This window comes from Thermothielavioides terrestris, chromosome 3 (assembly GCF_000226115.1).
Source record: "Thermothielavioides terrestris NRRL 8126 chromosome 3, complete sequence".
NCBI classification, from domain to species: Eukaryota; Fungi; Ascomycota; class Sordariomycetes; order Sordariales; family Chaetomiaceae; genus Thermothielavioides; species Thermothielavioides terrestris.
The window spans coordinates 2,987,679-3,008,774 of record NC_016459.1 but is presented as its reverse complement, the minus strand read 5'-3'; the positions used below and the strand labels follow the sequence as shown (position 1 = coordinate 3,008,774).

Here is a 21,096-nt window from a genome sequence, read left to right as displayed (position 1 = left end):
TCGACCTATTCGACTACTTCGAAGGCAAAGCGGAGCTCCTCCCAAAGCTTACAACAGCCGATATCTATGATCTTGTCTACAAGTATATTTAGCGTAAGCTTTAGAAATATATTGTCGAACTATAGGCTTCTACGCTAGCTATAGCTATAGGAGCTCTAGCCGATCTAAGAGTATCTACTATAGGCGAGTAGTGGCCTAGCACTACCTCTATAGCCTAGGATGACGATATAGATTCCTAGACCCTCTTTAAGAACGAAGGTCTATAAGAGTAGCCTAGTATCGAGGTACTAAATAGCCACTAAAGGAAGCTCTATAATAAGAAGGAGAAGTAGTTTAACAATAATATTACTATTGTTATTTTATAGGTTAAAAAGGATCTAGACTATAAATATAAGGACTATAAACGTTAGACCAATTACCTTACTTAGATACTAACCTTTATAACCACTATAGTAGTAGCTAACTACTAATCTATCTACTTTATAGAGTATATCGACCTTCGAATATAGTATAATAACCTTAAGAAGACTACTTAGCCAACTATCGAAACAATAATAGAGCTTTAAATATATATTTATATTTACTTTAATATACTTAAATATCCTAAGAATATATATATTAAAGAGACTAATTTCGAAAAGTAGCTCGTTAAATAGAAGAACCTAATAGATAAGGCCTTTCTTTAGAAGATAAATAAGGCAAAGGATCCTAGCCTATAGTTCAACGAATTGATAGCTATACTAGAGAAGCTATTCCTAAGCTTTGTTTCCCTCTATACTATAAGTAAGATAAAGATCTTTAAGAAGCTAACCTTTCGAGATATAGCTATAGAAGTCTATAAAGGAATATATCTATTCCTCGAGAAGACGTTTAACTATATAAGGAAAGGATCCTTCCTAATATATAGCCTTAGAGAAAAAGAAAACAAGGACCCTAAGCAACTAAAAGATTAGGAGGATCGCCCTAGGCGCTAAGCTAGTTGTAAGGAAGGAGCTAGAATCGGCCAATCCTACTCTAAACGTAAGCTAAGTACGCCTATAGCTCTTGGCACCTCTATAAGGTCCTCAAGTATATTAAGGAAGTACTATGTCTATAATCACTTTTATTTGACTAAACAGTACTACTATTTAAACTCTAAGAGTATACTACCTAGGTAAGAACCTAAAGAATATATTAAAGCTTATATAGAGGCCAATTTAAAAGCTAATTCAACTCTATAAGCAGAGGCTAATAAGCTCTAGATAAAGAGGTCTAGGAGTAGCCTCGCTAACAACGTAAAGAGCAATATAGGCGAAGATCCACTATTATATTGACTAGCCAACCACTTTAAGAGAGCTATAGCTATACTCTCGACGAAGGAGCCTAAGGTCCTTAAAGTGGATATAGCAGATGCCAATACCTTTAAAGAGGGCACTACTCCCAAAGAGAGCACTACCTAGGAAGAGGGTAATACCCTCGAAGTAGGTACTGCCTTTAAAGTAGGTATCGCCCCTAATATAGGCAACGCCTCTAACGTAAGCACTAATATTATAGCGATATTTAGCTACTAATATATCGCGAGAACGTAGTAGTAGAGAGCTATAAGCAAATATATAGCGAGCTTCGCTATAATCTTAGCTATATTCTAGATAGGCTAGAGATATCCTTTAATTAACTTGGTAATCCTAGATTTAGAGTCAATTATTTATATCGCTAACTATCTAAGTAGGTTCAAAAGGCTTCTTAAGTTGGCTACGCTTAATGACTATATCTAGATAGGCGAGCACTCTATTTAGATTAAAGGATATAGCGAGATAGATATTAAACTATAGAATAACAAGGGCGTTATAGTTCTTATACTATATAATGTAGCTTATTGCCTAATCTTCGTATATAATATCGTATTATTAGAGTAGCTTAATCGACGAGGGATCTAGTAGGACAATAGGCTAAAGAGTATACTAAACTACCTACTTAGGCGCTAAGATTATATGCTCCTTAGATATACTACAAAGAAGCTTTAACAATATATCCTTAAATATATATTTAAGGACTATACGTCTATAGCCTTTACTATCTAAACGAAGAGGCTTAATCGCTAGGCTCGCTATATAGAGAGTATAGTAAATGCTATAACTTAGTATCTACGTCTTAGCTATATAGGCCTAAGGGCCTTTAAACACTTCGTTAATTGCTTATAAAGAGGATATATCAAAGGCGTACCAACGTTTAAGTATAATGGCTATAGCCTTAGCAAGTCAAAATGTAGGCCTAATTACATTCCTAGGCCATTGAACTATAGCCTAGGCGATAGGATTGCCCTAGATTTATACCCTTTCTAGGAAGGCTAACAACGCTTTAAATATCTACTATTAGCGATAGATCGCTATTCAAATATAATATAGGACTACTATCTATATAATCGCGAAGCTCTAGACATTCTAGTAGCTATTAAATACTTCGCTATATTGCTTGAAAGGTAGTACTAGCTATATATCAAGGTCCTAGAGTATAACAACGAATTTATATAAGCGAGCGCCATCACTACCTAGGTAAAGAGACAAAGTATCCAAATAGAGCCTTTAGCGCCTAATACACCTATATAGAACGGAGGCGCTAAATACTTAGGGGGTATAATCAAAGAGAAGGCTAGAACGATAGCTATTAGTATATAGTTACTAGAGCAACTATAGCTAAAAGTTATAAGAGCTATAGTATATCTCTACAATAGGATACTATCCTTGACAACAGAGTAGATAACGCTACTAGATCGCTTTTATACCTTCTTTACTAAGAGAGATAGCCTAAGAGCCTTAAAGTATAAGCTATACTAAGGGCACTTAAAGGTCTATAGTTATAAGGCATTCGCTATAACAGATATTGTTAAAAAGAAAGAAAGGCGTTTTAAACAGTTCTAACTAAGAGCTTAGATTAGCTACCTTATAGGATATAATTCCTCGAATATCTATTATATTTAGAACCCTACTATCAACCAAATAGTATATATATATAATATAATCTTTAATAAAAAGTAGGTATACCTAGGCGATCTAAAGCTTATAGTATAAGACATTCCCTAGGTAGACCTTAAAAAGCTAAAGCGCTAGCTTAATGCTAAAGGCGTTAATAATACCGATTAGCTAGATAATAGCGATCTTATACCTATAGCTAAGGAAGAGGATACAATAGAGGCGTTTAATACGCCTTTAACAACCTTCGAAGAACTAGAGGAGAGCCTAGCTACTATTAAAGAAGTATTAGATACTATCGTAGTAAAAGGCGATACTATAGGCACCTTCCTAGAGTTCTAATATCCAACTCCTCTACCTACTCCGCTAAACGCTTTAATCGTAGCTACCTTCCTAGGTTTATATTCGCCTAGAGCCTCTAAAAGAGTATTCTAACTATAGGAGGCCACCTTCAATATAGGAACGTTGGGCCTTAGAGCTACCGAACGTAGGCACTTAAAGAGGGTCCTCCGTATAGAGGAAGAGAGAGAAGAGCTTACCTAAAAGAGTAAAAGAAGGCTAAGAAGGTAGTTAATACTATTAAGAAGGAAGTTAGCGATACTAAAAGGATCTTTTAAAAAGAAGTCGATCGCCTATAGCAAGAAGGTAAACTTAGATCTATCTATTAGTCGATACTTTCGCCTATACCTCGATAGCACTCTAAACTCGAAGATTATCTACTAGGCTAGCTATTCTTAGAAGTAGAACGTAATCATCTTCGAAGCTATAAAGTGATAGGCTCCTAGGAAGAGATTTGCCACTATAATAAGGAGGTCTAAGGCAAATAGATCCTAAATTATATATAGGTATATATCTATAAGTTTAATAAGAGTAGGCACTTCGTTAAATATAAAGCGAGGCTAGTAGTATATAGCGATTAATAAAAGAAGAAGTTCGCTAAAGAGAACTATATAGCTATACTCGCTATATGATCCTTTAGAATAGTGCTTGCTACTATAATAAGGTTCGACCTAGAACTAAAGTAGTTCGATATAGTTAATGCCTTCGTTAATATAAAGATCGATAAGGACATTTATATAGAGATGCTATATAGCTATTGTAAGCTAAGAACTATCTTAAAGCTAAAGAAGGCGCTCTATAGCCTATAAAAGTCTCTTCTCCTTTAGCAACGAGAGCTAATAGCTACTCTAAGGAACCTAAGGTTCTAGGCTATACTATAAAAGCCCTATATTATAATAAACAAAGGTATTATCGTCTTCTTCTATATAGATAATATCATCTTCGTCTACTATAAGAAGGATTAATACCAAGCCAACGAAGTAATTAGCTAGCTATAAGAAAAGTATAAACTTATAGGAGGAGATAACCTCTTATAGTTCCTAGGTATAGAGATTTATCGCAACTATAAGAGGCGTTTAATTTAACTTAGCTAGATAGCTTATATTGAGAAGATTATAAGGTTAACCTAGGAAAAAGGAGAGCTAGAGACTCCAATAGCTAAAAGTGAACTGCTCCTATACAACGATGTTACTAGCTATAGCTCTATTAGGCTCTATTAAAGGAAGGTCGGCTTAATCCTATATATAGCCGTCAATATATACCTAGACATTGCCTTCGTAGCCTCTAAGCTTATACAATTCAATTAGAACCTAGGACTAGAACACTATTATATAGCTGATCGAGTATTATAATACCTCTATTGAACAAGGTTCTAGGCCCTTTAGCTAGAAGAAGGAGATATCCTAATCGTAGCTAGCGATATTAGCTTCGTCGATAATAGTATCGATTATAAAAGTTTATAAGGTTATACTATTATCCTATTCGAAGGGCTAATCGCCTAGCGAGCTAGTAAGTAGGATATAGTAACTATATCGACTATAGAGGCAAAGTTGTTAGTACTTATATAGGTAGCGAAAGAAGGTATATTCCTTTAGCGTCTATTAGAGGTACTAGAGATCTATCTAGATAATAAAATCCTATTGATCTAATACGATAATAAATAAACGATTTAGCTAATCAATACTGAGATACCTATACTATAGACAAAGCTAAAATATATCGACATTTATAACTACTAGCTATACTAAGAAGCTTAAAATAAGAGGGTTAACGTAGATTATATACCTTCGAACTAGATATTAGCTAACGGCCTAACGAAGGTGCTAGAACTAAAGCCCTATAGGAAGTTTATAGAAATATTTAATCTAGTAGATATCTAGGCCCTTATTAAGATCTATACCTACTAGGCGATATAGAAGGAAGAAACATAGGGCTAGAGGAAGGCTCTAGCTAAATAGAAGGTTCGGTTTATAGTATAATATATAGGATTAAGAAGGATAGGCGTACAAAGCTCAGTAGATTAGAGCAATAGCAGAAGGACCTCAATACTATAGAATTACTAGATTAGGAAGGACGTAGTGTTAGGAATAGCTTTATAGATTACTAGATTTGGCAGGCCGAAGCCGGAGGCTCGACCTAGGGGGGTGTATTAGAACTAGCCCGGCCTAGGGTAGCGGGTCGGCCTACCGAGATTAGGATCCACCAGCTTGATGCCCAACTGCCGCCTAAGACTAGGCTCCTAATCAGGAGAACTCTCCTACAATACAATATCCTCAACACCACGATTGATTCCAGTTGTGCGTATTGCTTGCATTGTGATAGCTTCATCTTCCTGAGCCGGCGCAGCGGTTCCAACAGGAGGGGGGCCAGTTTAGGGAGTGGGTGGAGAAGACGTGGGCGTACTTGGCGGGGATTGGTGGGTGGCATGAGGTCGACGGGGAGAAGTGGGATGAGGAGGTGGATTTGCTTGCTGAATTGCTGAAGACGCAGCCTGGAACGAAGGTGGAGGGAGGGAAGGTGACGTTGACGGTAAGCCAATGGGTGGCAGTGGCGGAGAAGTAGAGCATTGTATGAGGGATGAGAGGGACGCGTTGGTGCATGATCGGTACTTTTCGTATGACGGACCAAGCCGAGGGGACTACATTGTGTCTTTGCTCGCCAGCGAAATAGCAGATTGCCAGCCTGATCGTTGCCTGTGGCCTCGGTGACCCCGGCGTTGCTTGTCACAGCCACGGACATGATGTGGATGGAGAACATCCTGCCAAAACATACACGTCCTTAAGCGGCATCGGATGTCGAAGTGCGTGGTGTACCAATACCGTCCGTCCGTGATGTGCCGGCGGATTCGAGTACGCGGTACATAACGGCCTAGACCCGCACCGTTATATCGCTTGTTCCTAAACTAAACCGTATCAAAGGATCAGTAGGGCCACCTCTCCTACCACTATACACATCGTGCCCATAACATGTCATGACTTCGTAACTGAACTATCCACAGCCCTTCTATCGCTTTGCAGCTCCCCAAGTAACCCATCCGAAGTGAAATCAACAGCATCAAGCCCTGCCAGCCAACAACGGGATATATACGCAACATATACCACAGGAAGTGCATAGCGGCCAGTCTACCCGTCCCGGCCACTCCCTATCCGCGCCTACCGCCCTCTTCTCTGCGAGCCCGGCCATCAGACATACGCGCGGCGGTGCGAGTGACGCGAATGCGAGCTGTGACGACTGCCGCCGCCGTGACGGCTGCGGCTGTGGCTGTGGCTGCGATGGCGGCTGTGGCTGACGCGGCGGGTCTCGACGTAGCGGCGCTCCTCGCGGACGGCGCGGTCGCCGTGGATCCAGGCGAGGACGGCGGTGACGAAGAAGAAGACGACGTTCATGATGCCGAGGGCGAAGCAGGCCTTGAGCATGCTGCAGGTCTTGTCGATGGTGACGTCGAGGCCGGTGCCGATGCGCAGGCTGGCGCTGCCGAAGATGCCGAGGTCGATGTCGACGGGCGAGCCCGGCTGCACGGTCGCGCAGTCGACGGCCGCGATGAAGCGCTGGTAGTAGACGCCCGCGATCAGCGCGCCGAAGAAGGCCAGGTCGACCAGCGCCACGAAGCGCGCGTTGCTCGACGACCGGTGGTAGCTGAACAGCGTGAAGATGGCCCAGGCCAGCGCCAGCACTGACACGATGAACAGCAGCAGGATGTAGGTCGGCGTGAGCAGGTTTGCGTTCAGGTAGCCATTGACAAACCAGGCGAGCATGCCCATGATGGGGATCTGGGAGCAGGGTGAGCGTCTGCTGGAAGTGGAAGCGTTGGGGGGGAGGGGGGAGTTGATTATTTACCAAGGTGACGATTTCGGCGAAGCGCCAGAAGGTGAACAGAATTGCGAACAGCATCTTGGCTAGCTGTGGGCGCGTTCGTGCGCCGGGTTACGACCGCAGATGGGGTGTTTTGTGCTACCGTGAGTCGGATTTGCGCCGATTTTTTGACACTGGTCGTTTTCAAAGAAGTCGGTCCTCTCGCCGTCACCAGATGCGTGATCGCAGTTCTGGAATGAAGACGCAGGCGGCGAAAAGCTGAGTAACTAGCAGTCGGGAATGCTTGGCAGCCTCACTGCCGCGTTGGTTGCCCAAGAAGTGAATTCTCCGCCTCACTGCCACGTTGGCTGCCGAGAGGTGAATTCGCGGGACAGCACACTGTCAGCGAGTGGCCTTCGCCAATCCTGCCGAGTCGACGGGCGACCGTGGACTGGTTCCCAGCTCGGGCTCTCAATTCGTCAAACCAGCTTTGAGTGCTTCGGTACAAGCGGAAAGGCGACCACACCGTCTGTACACCGACGCGGTGTAGCCAACAAAAGCTAGTGTAATAGTTTTAAACCCTCCGAACGAAAATCGATCTCGTCCGAAAGACTAAAATGCACAACGTCTGCGGCAAGACCCTGGTGACGTGTGTGTGTGTGCGTCGATAAGTTACCTGGTAGTCTTGTCGCACGCAGACTGGTCCCTGGTCCGAACCAGCAGCTCGCCCAACCAAGCGGGGTTGCCTGCGACTTGTTGGCGGGGGAACGACCGGGATGCGATCGAAAGTGGAAACCGATCGAGGCAGGAAACGTGGCCCGGGAGGGAGATCTGCAACCAGGAGATGCGACGAGACTTGGGAATTTCAAAGCGATAATCTCAATCGAGCTCGGGAAAATATCGTTCGAGTTTGCTCCGTAGTCAGCAGGAAATCTGAGTCTGGCTGACTCTTGCATGCACGCTGCGATCGCACCCAAGAAACCGGAGGTTGGTTGGGGAGCCCGGCCAATCAGCGCCGCCGTTCGCCATGTGTGCCGCTCCCACGTGCCCGAAATCCGGATGGCTGGTGTCGGCCACTGGAAGACCTTCAAATCACAGCACGGCGCGGCGCCAAAGAGTTAGATAGCGTTACCTCCTTAAGGGCGGCGAAAAATTGGGTCGCCCTGGATTGCGCAAACAGCTACGGATATCCGTACAAACCCCCTTTTCACACATTGATTGACATTACGGATTAGTCCATCGAACCCAGCGCCGACTCAAGCTCATCAAAATCCCGAATCACCGGCCCCGGCCCCACCCTCGCCATCTCCGCTCCGGACCCACCACCCGGACCATCCGGCTCTCCCTCAGCACCAGCACCACCGCCACCATCACCCCATCCCGCCTGCGCCTGGCGCGGAGTCCCATGCGCCATGACAAACATCTCCCCGTCCACGTCCACCACCTCGTCCAGCAGCTCATCCAGCTCGCCCAGCTCAACACCGAGACCAGCGTCCTGGGCAGGGGGGCCATGGGTGTAGCCAGAGGTAGAGGCAGAGGCAGAGGCGGACCCCTCGTCCGCACCACCCGCCTCTTCCGCACCCCGCGGTCGCGAACCGGGCAGCGCCGCCATCCTCCCGGCAGAAACGCGCGCATACGCATGCCCGCCCGCTGCAGAAGGTGACCCAGGATACGCCTCGCCCTGGCCGTGCTGCCGGCCCCGAGTCTGCCGCGACGATGCGGCCGCGGCTGCTGCAGACGTCCACTCGTGCTCGTCCCCATGTAGAACATGCCTGCTTGCCGCGGCGGCCTGCCACCCCTGCCCCTGCCCCTGCCCCGGTCCTGGTGCGGGCGCGATCCGCGTCTGAACAGGATGTGTCGCGCCATTGCCGCTGCCGCTGCTGCCGGTGTCGCTGCCGGCGTAGGATAGCACGCTGCTGCGGAAGCCGGTATAGAGACCGCCGGCGGCGGTTGGGGAACCCATGACGACCGATGGCACGCTGTTGCTCCCGGTGGTGGTGGTGGCGGTGGTAGTGGTGGTAGTGGTGGTCATGGCGGTAACGCCGGTGCTGATGCTGCGCAGGGAGCCGCGGGTCGGGAGCAGCGTACGCGGGCTGAGGAAGTGCGGTTGCTGTTGCCGTTGGTGGCCGCGGTTGCTCTGCCTGCTGTAGCCACGCTGGGGGAAGTGGGTGGGATAGCTGGCGCCTTCTTCCGCTGAGCTGTCGGCGCCGCTGCCAGATGGGTCCGTTTCCCCGCCGGGGCTGGTAGGGTTGGTCCACGACGCGGGCACCGTCCAGCAATGGGACTGCTCATGGGTCGCCTCGTGCGGGTCTGGGCCAGCCGCGCCCGTCTTCCACGGAGGGATCTTGACGCCTTTGAGGCGCGGCGAGAGGTGGTACGCGACACCGTCCTTGTAGCGGACGTTGGGGGCGTCGACGGAGACGGTGGCGAGCGTCTGCAGGACACCGTAGATGAGCACCCAGCGACCACGGCGGGCGGTGGACGGGTCGACTTCGCCGATGCAGTCGGCTTTTTCGAACTTGCTGAAGGCATCAACGAGGGTCGAGTGGCTGAACGTCGTGCCGAGCGTGAAGACGTTGGTTGCTTCCGTGTACGCCAGCTGGATGCGCCGCTCGGCTGCGCCTACCCGACCACTGCCGTCGCCGCCCTGGGCCGGGACGGTGTTGTTCTTGCTTGGTTTGACTCCGAATATCCCACTCGTCGAACTCCCGCTCCCGGCGGTGCTGATCACAGGTAATGATGGGATTGACTCCGGCACGAGGGGGTAAGGGTGTGGGATGTGCGGGAACCGGTGCTTATTGTCGAACTCGACAAGCATGTCCGTCATGGGTAGGTCGGGCGTGTCAGCTTCGAACCCGCGGTTTCCGCTCTCGCTGATCATCATCCATTTCCGGCTTGGCCGTGCCTCCGACTCGTCCCAGATGATGTCTCGATTGACCAAGTAGTCGTATAGCGCGGCGAAGTCCTTTTGCAACCGCTGCGCCACCGTCCTCGTCAGCCAGGTGTCTTCCGCTCTTCCCCCCACCACCTTAGGGGCGGCAGCGACGGCACTTTGCGACGACAGCGGCGGCCAAGAGCCAAACTCGCGCGTGTAGTACCGGACGAAGAACTGCTGCAGGCGATCCATCGCCGCCTTCGCCGGCGCCGCGACCACAGGACCGCTTGTGCTCGCCGTGATGGCCACTGCGGCCGGCCACATGTCACCGTACTCGAACGCGGCCAGCCGCTCTTCGGCAGCCTGGATGCGCAGCTGCGTCTCGAGGCTGGCGCGCTCGAGCAGCGCGCGAGTGAGAGGCGAGACATGGCTGAAGTCGGCGCATGACTCGAGTTCCGAGTACATGCCGGCGCAATGCACGAACGCCTCGCGCCACCCTTCCTCCCAGCGTACCGCCCTGTGTTCGCTCCAGGCCAAGAGGCCCACGGCTGTTTCGGGATCGCCGCGGACGTCATCAATGCCCCGAGCGGAGAGGTAGTGGAGAATCGAGCCGATGTTGTCGGCTGTTGTCGGCATATAAGACTCGAGGCGGTCGTGCAAGTCCGCTAAGGCCTGGTACAGCGAGAAGCCAACCAGTGAAGCATGGTAGAGCAGGGCAAACACGTTGCGGGTGGTGATATGATATCGCACCTGGTCGCGGGCTGACGAATCCGAGGGTGCTGGGAAGTGCAGCTCATACGAGATCTGCCCATCCGCATTCCACAAGCTGTTATCCTCCGAGGCAGGCGGGGTGGGCTGGCCACGATGGCCGTAGCCTCCCGGAGCAAGTCGCCGCCGTCCAGACGATCCATGCCGCTGCAGCATCGGCGGCGCACCCGAGAGAGGTGAAGGCGTGTCAAGGTCGTCTTCGGTGGAGCCCTCTCGCAGCATGGCGATCAGGTAGCGAGATTCGGTGGCTTCGATGATGTGCGAAGACAGGCGGAAGGATGGATCCAGGGAAGGCTGGCCCCTCTGACCCAAGAAGACGAGGACATCCCCATGGGGGTCCCATAGCTCGGGATCCTTCCTCAGCTTATTCCACCGTTGTGGTGGTCTTCCGGCGCCAATCCAGCGCTTGATTGGCAGCACGGCTCCTGGCACGGCCGGTAATGGGCGTGCCGGCGGCGAGTGCACCGGCATCCCTGCCTGGCTCAGTCGGAGATCAACATCTCCCAACACCTCCCGGTACCGGCCAGGAGAGATGGCGTCCTCTCGGGTGTCGCGTGGGTCTTCTAATCGAGAATCAACAACCTCAACCGGACGCACAGTGGCAGCCGATTCCGGTCTGTGGTCGCCAGCTGTCTGAGAATCTTCGCCAGTCCTCTCCTTCTTCTTGAAGGTGAACGCTTTTGCCAGTCCCTTGCGGACTTCGTCGCTCTTCTTGTCCAGCGCGTTCCTGAGTCCGGACTTTTCAATCCCGGACACATAGTCCGTCTTCAACGTCAGTCTCGGGGGGCGGGCGTGGGCGGAGTCGTCGAGCGGTCTGTTGCCTCGTGACGCGTGCGGGCCTGCACTCCTCTCACCTAAACTGGACCCGCTCCGGCCGCCATTGTTGTGGTCTCCGTTGTAGTATACGGCCATATCATCCATCTCGGGAAGTCCCGTTAAGTCCCGGGGGCGCGCGTTTGCCGTCTTGGTGCCTGCAGCATCCATCTCCCGGTACCGGGCTCGATCTTGGCGAGGAACCGGTCCACCGACCAGCTCGCCCAGCCCGCCGGTCGTAGCATTGTCGGAACTGGCATTGGACCTGGCCCGCGCTGGTGTGCGTTCAGTGGCCTTTTTCCGAGCGTAGGCGCTGCGACCCGACATGGTTACGGCAGGCAGTAAGGCGAGCCGGCTCGAGACAGATGCCGCCAGCGAGTTGCTGGACCTGGTCTGGACGACTGTCTTCCGGTTATTAAAGGTTTAAACCGAGACTCAGACCGCAGCCCGTCGTGAATGCGCCCGCAATAGGGGGGAAATCCGGCAGATCTCTGGGCTTGATGTCGCGCAGGAGAGGATCGTCCGATCCTTTCTCGGCGCGGGGGATGCTGCTCCCAGGTTCTCGTTCGGGAGCGGGCTGACAACGATCATCAGGTCGATCACGATAGATCAGAAACAGTCTGCCGCAATGACGGCAATCCCGGTGTGGAAATTTGGCTCGTCTTCTGCTCTGGTCTTGGAAACGGCTTGACGGGGAGACGATGAGCTGGACTCCAATCCCGAGGGGGACGCAGTTGCTTTTTTTGTTGTTCCCTTCCTCTGTCGACTTCCGGCTTCGCCCCTTTCCAGACACGGCCCCCGGGCTGACGGGAGGATGCCGATTGCTTGGGTGAAGGCCTTGGGTGAAGGCGTTAGTGAATGCTACCGTACCTGCAGACCGGCAACAGTGGCTTGACGCTTTGCGCTCTCCACCTCCTCTGGAAGTCCGAGGGGCTTCTTCGAGAGGGTGCTGCCATGGCGAATGAAGCACGGGAGGGGAAGGCGAGAGCAGCCTCCGATGCTGAAGCAGACCGCGGTAAAAAGCCGGCGTCGTCCTTGGGGGGTGGCACCCTGTCTGCTCGCCAGCCCCGCCGTTGACAGTGATTATTGATGTGGGTAGGTAGGCGAGAGCATCAGACAGGCCGTAACTAGTGTCGTTCCTCCTAAGCAGGACAGGGCGGGACTGGGCGGAACGCCAGCCACAGCGGCGTTGCCTGCAGGGCTGCATGACCCCCAAGATGCAAGATGGTGGGCAGGACCCTGGGCTCTGGGTTCTGGGCTCCGGGCTCCGGGATGCTGATGCTGCGTTATCACCGAGCATGCTGCGAGGGCAACTGATAAGAACGCGGGATGTGTAATTGGTATTGGAGGGCAGTGACGACCAGACCCCGGACGATAACCATCGTTAGCCTGGAGCAAACTCCCAGTTGGGTTCGATTGAATCCTTTGCGAGATGGAATGGGGCCTGGTGCGCAGTAAACCACTGTCCTGCAATGCCCTCATCAGAATGGTTATGTGTAGGTATGGAATACACTTACCTTACCCTCCAATGCCCTCAGTGTACGGAATCCGCACTCTGTAATCCGTACACAGAAACTTGATGGTGACGCACTGCCAGAGCTTGGATCGGTATGTAACCTGTCCACTATGGTAGTTGAAAGTGTCAGAGACCGTAACTAACTGTCCAAGTCACAATGACGACCTTGACCAGAGCCTGCCGTCTGTGATGCACATAACGCGGTAACAAAGATGCGTACCTTATTTATCTCAAACATAGTTAACCCTAACCCAGTTCATCCTTGGTCATATTCACAACATGCGAGTTCCACATTTTCGCTCATCCAAGCCTTTCAAGAGAGATCAAATTTGAGATATCGCTACTCGGCCGCAGATGCCCCGAGATCCGCGAGGCAACACGACCTCGCGCCGCTCGCTCAACATTTTTGCTGCTGACTCTTCTTAAACTTTGCTATGGCGGCTCAGAGAAGCGGCAATACCGTCTTCTTGACCGAGCAAGAGGCGGAGCGCATCCGGAACACGGTCAAGGAGCGGGTGAAGAAATGCAATGCAGCCGCCGGCCAGGCGCGGGAGCCGCGAGATGCCAAATCGGCTATCAGAAACGCTACCGGCGCGTCTCTCATGGCCGATATGGCCGACATGGGACCGTCGCAGGCAGCTACAATGCCCGCCATCGGAGTAGGCCAGCCGTATCCGCCCTGTGTCGTCCCCCTGAAGGACCTGCAGCCGATGAAGTTGGGCGACCTTCGAATGGAAACCCACCACCGTGGCTACCGGCTCACCGTCAAGCGTGCCAGCCCCGTGGTGACACTGGCAGCCAGGTCGTGGGCGATGGTGCAGGACGAGGCCGGTGAGGAGATCGAACGCCTCGAGATCTGCTTGCACAAGCGCCGCCACGGCAGGGAAGTCCTGGAAACGCCGGGAGCCGTTTTTATACTCAAGGAGCCGTATTTCACTCTCACAGATGATGGCGAACCTACGCTTCGGGTTGACCATCCCTCTGACCTGGTGGTCGTCACGGGGACGGATGCGGAAGTATCAGATGTTGCAGCGGCCGAGAAGATGGCGAAGCGCTGCAAAGATGAGGGCAATGCAGCGCTGGAGAAGCAGAACCTACCGCTGGCTCACGCAAAATATACCGAGGGTCTAAGAATCGCCCGGCAAGATGTCGTGCACAACGCGAACCCCGATCTGGCCCGGGATCTCTCTCGGAACCGGGCGCATGTCAACCTCCTCCTCAGCCAATTCGACGAAGCAGAAGCCGACGCGAAAGCCTCGCTCATTGGCCGAGACGACGACCAGCGATCCAAAGAGCTGGATAGCAAAGCCCTCTTCCGCGCCGGGACAGCGGCATACAACCTCGGCAAGTACCGCGAGGCCAAGGAGCTATTCGAGCGGCGACTCAAGCTCACCCCGGACATCAGCTCCAAGGAGACCAGCGCAATCCTCCGCAAGATAGACCTGCGTCTGCGTGAGCAGGAAGCCGGGACGCATGATCTCAGCAAGATCCGGGCCGGTCTGTCCCGCGCCCGCCCCCGCGCCGACGCGGCCAGCTTCGTCGCCAACACCACCATCAAAGACAGCCCGGGCCGCGGCCGCGGCCTGTTCGCGACGCGCGACATCCCCGAGGGCGACATCATCTTCATCGAGAAAGCCTTCTGCGTCGTCTGGGGCTTCGAGAGCGACGTGCTGACCGCCATCACGTACGACGTGCGCGACGACCGCATCCGCGTCTCGCCCGTCGGCCTCACCCGCGCCGTCGTCCACAAGCTGCTCAACAACCCCTCCCAGACCGCCGCCGTCATGAACCTCTACGGCGACTGGCCCGGTGTTCCCACCACCAACACTGCCACCAACACCACCACCGCAGACGACGGCCCAGCCATCGACACTTTCCGCGTGCACGACATCGTCTCGCGCAACGCCTTCGGGCCGGGCAGCCAATTCGGGGACGCGGAGGGCGCGCGCAACGCGAGCACGGGCCTGTGGCTGCGGGCGGCGCTGGGGAACCACTCGTGCGCGGCCAACGCGCGCAAGGAGTTCGTGGGCGACCTGATGGTGCTGCGGGCGGCGCGGCGCATCGCGCGCGGCGACGAGATCTTCCACGCGTACGACGAGTCGGGCGACTACGACGCCCGCCGCGAGGCGCTCGCCCGCACCTGGGGGTTCGACTGCGCGTGCGAGCTGTGCGTCGTCGAGCGCGAGGACCCGCCCGCGGTAAGGAGGCGCCGCCGCGAGCTGATCGCCGAGGTGGATGCCTTCGTGGCGAGGGAGAGGCCTGCCGGGGCGAACCGGCGCGCCGTGGTGAGGGCGCAGCGGCTGGCTAAGGCCATTGAGGAGACGTATGATGCTCAGAGGTATAAAGGGCTGCCGAGGCTGGCGGCGAGGACGATCCAGGAGTGGCTGGCCATAGCAACCCCGCGACGGTAGGGCCGTCCGGGGAAGACGCTGTTCTGGCGGGCTCGATGCCATGCCCGACGGCGGAGATGTGCCGCCATTGCTGTCGACCGTGCGCCAGTGTCAATATACCGAGCAGTTGGCTGTCGGCGCCTGTCACGCGTCCTGATGTCAGGGGTCGTGACCCCCACGCTTCACGCATATGCATTGCGGTGGACTGCACCGAGTACCGCAACATCTGACCCCCAGTCTGCGGCACCCCCGCCTACCTTGACCGATTTGTCGGGTCCTGGGGCCTGGATCTAACCCCACGATGCTCTCGGCGGTTTCGTATCAGGCCCAGAAGGCTAAGTGGGCATCTCCCGTATCGCTATCGCTCACTGGTCATAGCAATGAGCGAAATATTGGATGCCATTGTGGGGAGAAAGCCCTTGGTTGATAACTTACTTGTATGCTGCCTGCGGTTACGGTTAGTGTCCGTCATTTCCACGATATTTCCAGCGAGGACAGAAACCGCCAGGGGTGTCACGACAGGGCCACCATGTCCGCTCCTGGTGTATCTGTACTGTAACGTAGTGTAACCGGGGCTTATCGCCTGTGGACTGCTCGGATCCACAGCTTGGTTCTGCTGTGGGATCCAGTTCAGCTGTGGAGCACCCCGAGATAATCCAAGATAAGCCAGAACTCTTCTGGCCCTGATCGCGCCAGCGGCTCGCGTGCGCGTGTAAAAGTCGGGTCAGGGGCCGCTCGCCACCTGCTCAACCGCCTGCCTTGAGTCGGGAGATCAATTTCAGCTGTTGACTCTCGGCTGCTCTCCCAATTGGTTCTAATATTAATTCCTGGTCGGATGAACCGGGTGAGCAGCTTGCAGAACACAGCGGACCGGGGCCATCTTCCTTCGCTGCTCCTTCTTGACCCTGGCTCGGTGACCTACAGCGACGGCCTGGCATCAGCATCCCTTGGCCGCCATGGATGAAGACCAAGGCTCGTCCCAGATCGTGCCCGACCGGCCTCCAAAGCGGACACTCGCCGACCGACTGCGCGGCGTGAAGAGAACGTTCTTCACGAAGGAGGGCCTCGTGGGCAACTACGACTATGCCTTCCTCTTCCGGCCCAACCTGCCCTTCATGAAGAAGGCCGAGAAGCCGCCGCCCTTCTTCGGCCTCAACGACCGCATGCCCGTGGTGCTGGCCCTGGTGCTCGGCTTCCAGCACGCGCTCGCCATGCTGGCCGGCATCATCACCCCGCCGCTCATCATGGCCGGCGCCGGCGGCGTCAACCTGGACGCGGAGCAGACGCAGTACCTCGTGTCGACCGCCCTGATCGTGTCGGGCCTCCTGTCGGCCATCCAGATCACCCGCTTCCGCATCCTCAAGACGCCGTACTACGTCGGCACCGGCCTCCTCTCCGTGGTCGGCATCTCGTTCGCCATCATCCCCGTCGCCTCAGGCGCCTTCCGCCAGATGTACGCCAACGGCTTCTGCCCCACGGCCGAGGACGGCACGCCGCTGCCCTGCCCGGACGCCTACGGGGCCGTGCTGGGCACGGCCGCCGTCTGCTCGCTGCTCGAGATCCTCATCTCCTTCATGCCGCCCAGGATCATCCTGCGCATCTTCCCGCCCATCGTGACGGGGCCCACGGTCATGCTGATCGGCATCAGCCTGATCTCCTCCGGCTTCAAGGACTGGGCTGGCGGCAGCGGCTCCTGCTCCGATGCGAGCCCGACTGACTTCTACGCGCTGTGTCCCAACGTCGCCGCGCCGCATGCCCTCCCTTGGGGGTCGCCCGAGTTTCTTGGTGAGTTTCTACTGCCTTCACCCCTTTGACCAGGGTTTGCCCTTTGATATCTGAAGGACTAACACGCTCCCTGCCAGGCCTCGGCTTCTCCGTCTTCCTCACCATCATCCTCTGCGAGCGCTTCGGCTCGCCGCTGATGAAGTCGACCAGCGTGGTGATCGGCCTACTGACGGGCTGCATCATCGCCGCGGCGTGCGGGTACTTTGACCGGTCGGGCATTGACAGCGCGCCGGCGGTGTCGTTCGTGTGGGTGCACACGTTCCGGCTGTCGGTCTACGGCCCGCTGGTGCTGCCGCTGCTGGCCGTCTTCGTCATCTGCGCCTGCGAGGCCGTCGGCGACATCACGGCCACCTGCGACGTGTCGCGGCTCGAGGTTTCCGGCGCGCTCTACGAGAGCCGCATCCAGGGCGGCGTGCTCGCCGACGGCATCAACGGCACCCTCGCCGCCCTCGCCACCATCACGCCCGTGACCACCTTCGCGCAGAACAATGGCGTCATCGCGCTGACCCGCTGCGCGAACCGTTCTGCCGGTTACTGCTGCTGGTGTGTTTCCCCATCCCTCATTCCTCCCCCCTCCTTTCTTTTTTTCCCCCAAACCCTTTTACTAACCAGCCCCAACCACCCAGCCTCTTCCTCCTGCTCGCAGGAATCTTCACCAAACTCGCGGCAGCGCTGGTGGCCATCCCGTCGGCCGTGCTGGGCGGCATGACGACCTTCCTCTTCACGGCCGTCGCGGTCTCGGGCATGGCCATCGTCGCCCGCGGCGTGCCCTTCACGCGCCGCAGCCGCTTCGTGCTGACCGCCGGCCTGGCGCTCGGCTACGGCGCCACGCTCGTGCCGACCTACTTCGACCGCGTGTTCGCGGCCGTCGGCGACGACAACCGCGCCCTGCGCGGCTTCCTCGACGCCATCAGCCTCGTCATGGAGACCGGCTTCGCCGTCACGGCCGCCGTGTGCGTGGTGCTGAATTTGAGTCTGCCGGCGGAGTTGGAGGACGGGGATATGGGTGGTGTGGAAGTGGCTGGGTCGGAGGGTGCTGCTGCTACTTCTGCTCCCGCTGCGGGCGTCGAGATGGGGACGTTGGGAGAGTGTGGAGAGGTGAAGGGAGGTAAGATGGCTTAGAGGCGGGCTCATGATGGCATTGGGTGGTGCTTGTCCGTTCTGGATACCCTTTTGATGTTATGTCGCCTGGTGAAAACCTGATACTTCACTACAAACCACTTGGCTGCCAACTTCAACGTCAGATGTACGCAGCAGAGGTGCCTACGGCGACAGATGCTGTAATGCCACCGAACCATTACTGGCTCCTCGCTCGTCTATTCACATTAGATTATTACTTGCAGCCTCTGCCACAGAGACTATGCCGTGGAAGCGTCGCACTCAGTACCAACCCATCCATCCAACGCCCTCTATCTATCCGCATACCACATAGACATCCGCATATAACAGCCGCAGGAAGCCTCTGTCCGACCTGCCGGTCTGTGTCCCGCCTCACGCAGCCGGCAGGTTGAGCTTGTTATTCGTCTTGCGCGTCATAACCTTGGTGACGGCGTGCCGGATAGTGACGCCGGCCTTCTCGACGTCCTTTTTGGACAGCCCGGACGAGACGCACACCTTCAGCGCCGGGGTGACCGTCCAGACGCCGTCCTTGATGCTGGTGTGGTTCGAAACTGGTGCGCATTTGAGCTTGGTGATGAGCACGCCGTTGGCGAGCGCCTTTCGGGAGGGCGGCGTGTCAGCTGAAGTTTGGACTTTCTGGTCGGGGGACGGAAAGGGGAACGGCGAAGAGAGCTTACCTCGTCGACGCACTCCTGCAACAGCCGCTCCTGGTCCTCGATGCTCAGCCTCCGAGCCTTGACAACCTCGGGCTTCAGCACCAAGATCATGACAGGATTCTCCGGCGCACTGGTGCACGTCACCCAGTCGCTCCGGGGGTCGAGCTGGGCGCGCATGAGCCGGATGTTCTCGCGGCACTGCTGCAGGATCTCGGGGTTCGACTGTAGCAGGTTCAGGCTCTCGCTGGCCGTGACGGCGAGCATAGCGGGCAGGGCAGCCGAGAAGGTGTACGCGGTCGATGTGATGCGCTGGTGCTCCACCATGGCCCGGCTCCCCGCGCAAAAGCCGCCACCGGCGCAGAGCGGGCCGGCGAGGGACCCCACGATCATGTCGACTTGCGTGGGATCCACGTTTTGCGCCTCGGTCAACCCGCGGCCGGTGCGGCCGAGCACGCCGAAGGAAGAGCTCTCGTCGAGGATGATGCGGAACTTGTACTTCTCCTTAAGCTCGAGCTGCTGGTGGTCAGCATGCGACCCTTTTCGTTACTCCGTTGGGGACAGACGCACCAGCTTCGGCAGGTCATTCATGTCGCCCGTCATCTCGAACAGCCCCTCGGTCACGATAAAGCGGCGCGTCAGCTTCTTGCCAGCCTGCTCCTGCACGATCTTGCGCATCACCCTCTCCAGATCCTCCAGGTCATTATGGTTGTACCACTTGATGGTGCTCCGCGACACCTCAATGCCGCGCCGGATCGAGTAGTTGACGCCCCTGTCGGCAACGATGATGTCCCCTCTCTTGCAGAACGTCGGGATCACGCTGGTGATGGTCGAGAAGGCGTGCGCATAGATGATGCACCCCTCGGTGCCCAAGTACGAGGCGATGTCGGCTTCGAGCTTCATGTGCACGTCCTGCGTGGCGTAGAAATTAGGCGGGCCGCAGGGGCCGACGCCGTAGACACGCAGGGTCTGGATGGCCTTCTCCTTGATCTGCTCGTTGGCGTTGAAGTTGTAGAAGTTGTACGACGCGAGGTTCGTGACCGTCTTGCCGTTAGCGAGCCTCGATTTGGGGCCGGTAGGGCTGTTTTGTCTTGTCAGCGTTCCGGCCAGCTTCCGCCAGGTTGGCTCACTCTCTCCAGCTTACCCAACGATCACAGGCACCTTCTCCAAGTCTGCCTCGGCCTGTGCGGTCGGCGCGGCCACCAATGGCTCGGGCGTCCATTCCTCTACCAGCTCGTCGATTTCCTATCGCCGTTCCCGTCAGCCCCTTTTCTTTTCCTGCGCGTCCTTCCGAGGGCCAGTAGACTCACAGCCTCGGTAAACTTGACGTAGTTCTGCTTCGACGTCGAGTAGCTCGGCGACAGGAGGTAGCGGATGAAGAAAATGAACAGCACCAGCTCGATCGCGGAGCGCACGGGGTCGTTCTGGTAGCTCGAGCGGACGTAGCGGATGAGGACGGCCGAGCCGGGCACCTTCTGGAAGGCGACGGCGGCCTCCTGGAGCCATTCATGGAGGTGCGACTGCACCTCGTGCAGATCCATGTTCGAAGGGTTGGGGCGCGTCTATCTCGGTCTTGAATGCGTAGCGTACGGCATCAGCAGGCAGTGTGCATCGGAGGTGGAGGCAGAGGCAGTTGGACGCGGCGCGAAGTGGACGGGACTCGAACTGGTTCCCAAATTCCAAACTGCCCGGGAGAACGGGAGTTCCGGGACTGTAACCTGGAAGCGAGCTGGCGGGATTGGAAGGACCGCTGCATGGCCGCCCTGTTCCACAATTTTTCAGGGGAACTCGACAGTGTGGATTCATGCCATGACCACCGGGGATTGCCCCACAGGTCTTGGCAGGGCCGCAGGCCTCCATTGGGAGTCGAGCTGGAACTGACGAGCGGTTTGGCAACAACAGAGCATCGAATTCAACAGTGTGGAAAGAAGTGCAAAGGACGCCAAAGGAGTGGAATGTTGGCTAATTGAGGGAGAAGAGCGGCTAGAAAGCTCCAGCTCCCGTTGCCGCATCCGCGTTTCTTCAATCGTTCTCCTTCAGCCAATTTACAAATCCACAATCCAGTTCACTCGTCAAGCCAAGCGACCTCGATCCGCAG

The 21,096-nt window shown here is 54.9% G+C and overlaps 6 protein-coding genes across 6 annotated transcripts; 2 read left to right on the top strand and 4 right to left on the bottom strand.

Moving 5' to 3' along the window:
- Positions 1 to 6,192: 6,192 nt before the first annotated feature.
- On the bottom strand, positions 6,193 to 7,408 carry THITE_2117482 (uncharacterized protein). The gene has a single exon (XM_003654393.1). It carries the CDS (start codon positions 7,046 to 7,048, stop codon positions 6,470 to 6,472), a length of 579 nt encoding a protein of 192 aa, XP_003654441.1. The 5' UTR covers positions 7,049 to 7,408; the 3' UTR covers positions 6,193 to 6,469.
- A 1,925-nt stretch (positions 7,409 to 9,333) lies between these two features.
- THITE_2035131 (uncharacterized protein) lies at positions 9,334 to 10,419 on the bottom strand (the record flags this gene model as incomplete). Its single annotated transcript, XM_003654392.1, has 2 exons — positions 9,334 to 9,726; positions 9,763 to 10,419. Coding segments are annotated over 2 exons (1,050 nt in total), but the record flags the coding sequence as incomplete, so codon positions are not given.
- A 109-nt stretch (positions 10,420 to 10,528) lies between these two features.
- THITE_2145336 (uncharacterized protein) lies at positions 10,529 to 11,862 on the bottom strand (the record flags this gene model as incomplete). The annotated part of the gene is made up of 4 exons (XM_003654391.1): positions 10,529 to 10,577; positions 10,634 to 11,127; positions 11,316 to 11,351; positions 11,422 to 11,862. The coding sequence occupies 4 exons, from the start codon at positions 11,860 to 11,862 to the stop codon at positions 10,529 to 10,531; spliced, it is 1,020 nt and encodes a 339-aa protein (XP_003654439.1).
- Positions 11,863 to 13,333: 1,471 nt separating this feature from the next.
- On the top strand, positions 13,334 to 15,681 carry THITE_2117481 (uncharacterized protein). The gene has a single exon (XM_003654390.1). The coding sequence runs from the start codon at positions 13,486 to 13,488 to the stop codon at positions 15,460 to 15,462; it is 1,977 nt and encodes a 658-aa protein (XP_003654438.1). The 5' UTR covers positions 13,334 to 13,485; the 3' UTR covers positions 15,463 to 15,681.
- A 633-nt stretch (positions 15,682 to 16,314) lies between these two features.
- On the top strand, positions 16,315 to 18,705 carry THITE_2117480 (uncharacterized protein). Its single transcript, XM_003654389.1, has 3 exons — positions 16,315 to 17,226; positions 17,304 to 17,769; positions 17,853 to 18,705. The coding sequence occupies exons 1-3, from the start codon at positions 16,398 to 16,400 to the stop codon at positions 18,346 to 18,348; spliced, it is 1,791 nt and encodes a 596-aa protein (XP_003654437.1). The 5' UTR covers positions 16,315 to 16,397; the 3' UTR covers positions 18,349 to 18,705.
- A 12-nt stretch (positions 18,706 to 18,717) lies between these two features.
- Positions 18,718 to 20,539, bottom strand: THITE_2145333 (uncharacterized protein; the record flags this gene model as incomplete). The annotated part of the gene is made up of 5 exons (XM_003654388.1): positions 18,718 to 18,942; positions 19,023 to 19,514; positions 19,569 to 20,079; positions 20,143 to 20,243; positions 20,309 to 20,539. 5 exons carry the CDS (start codon positions 20,537 to 20,539, stop codon positions 18,718 to 18,720), a joined length of 1,560 nt encoding a protein of 519 aa, XP_003654436.1.
- Positions 20,540 to 21,096: the final 557 nt, after the last annotated feature.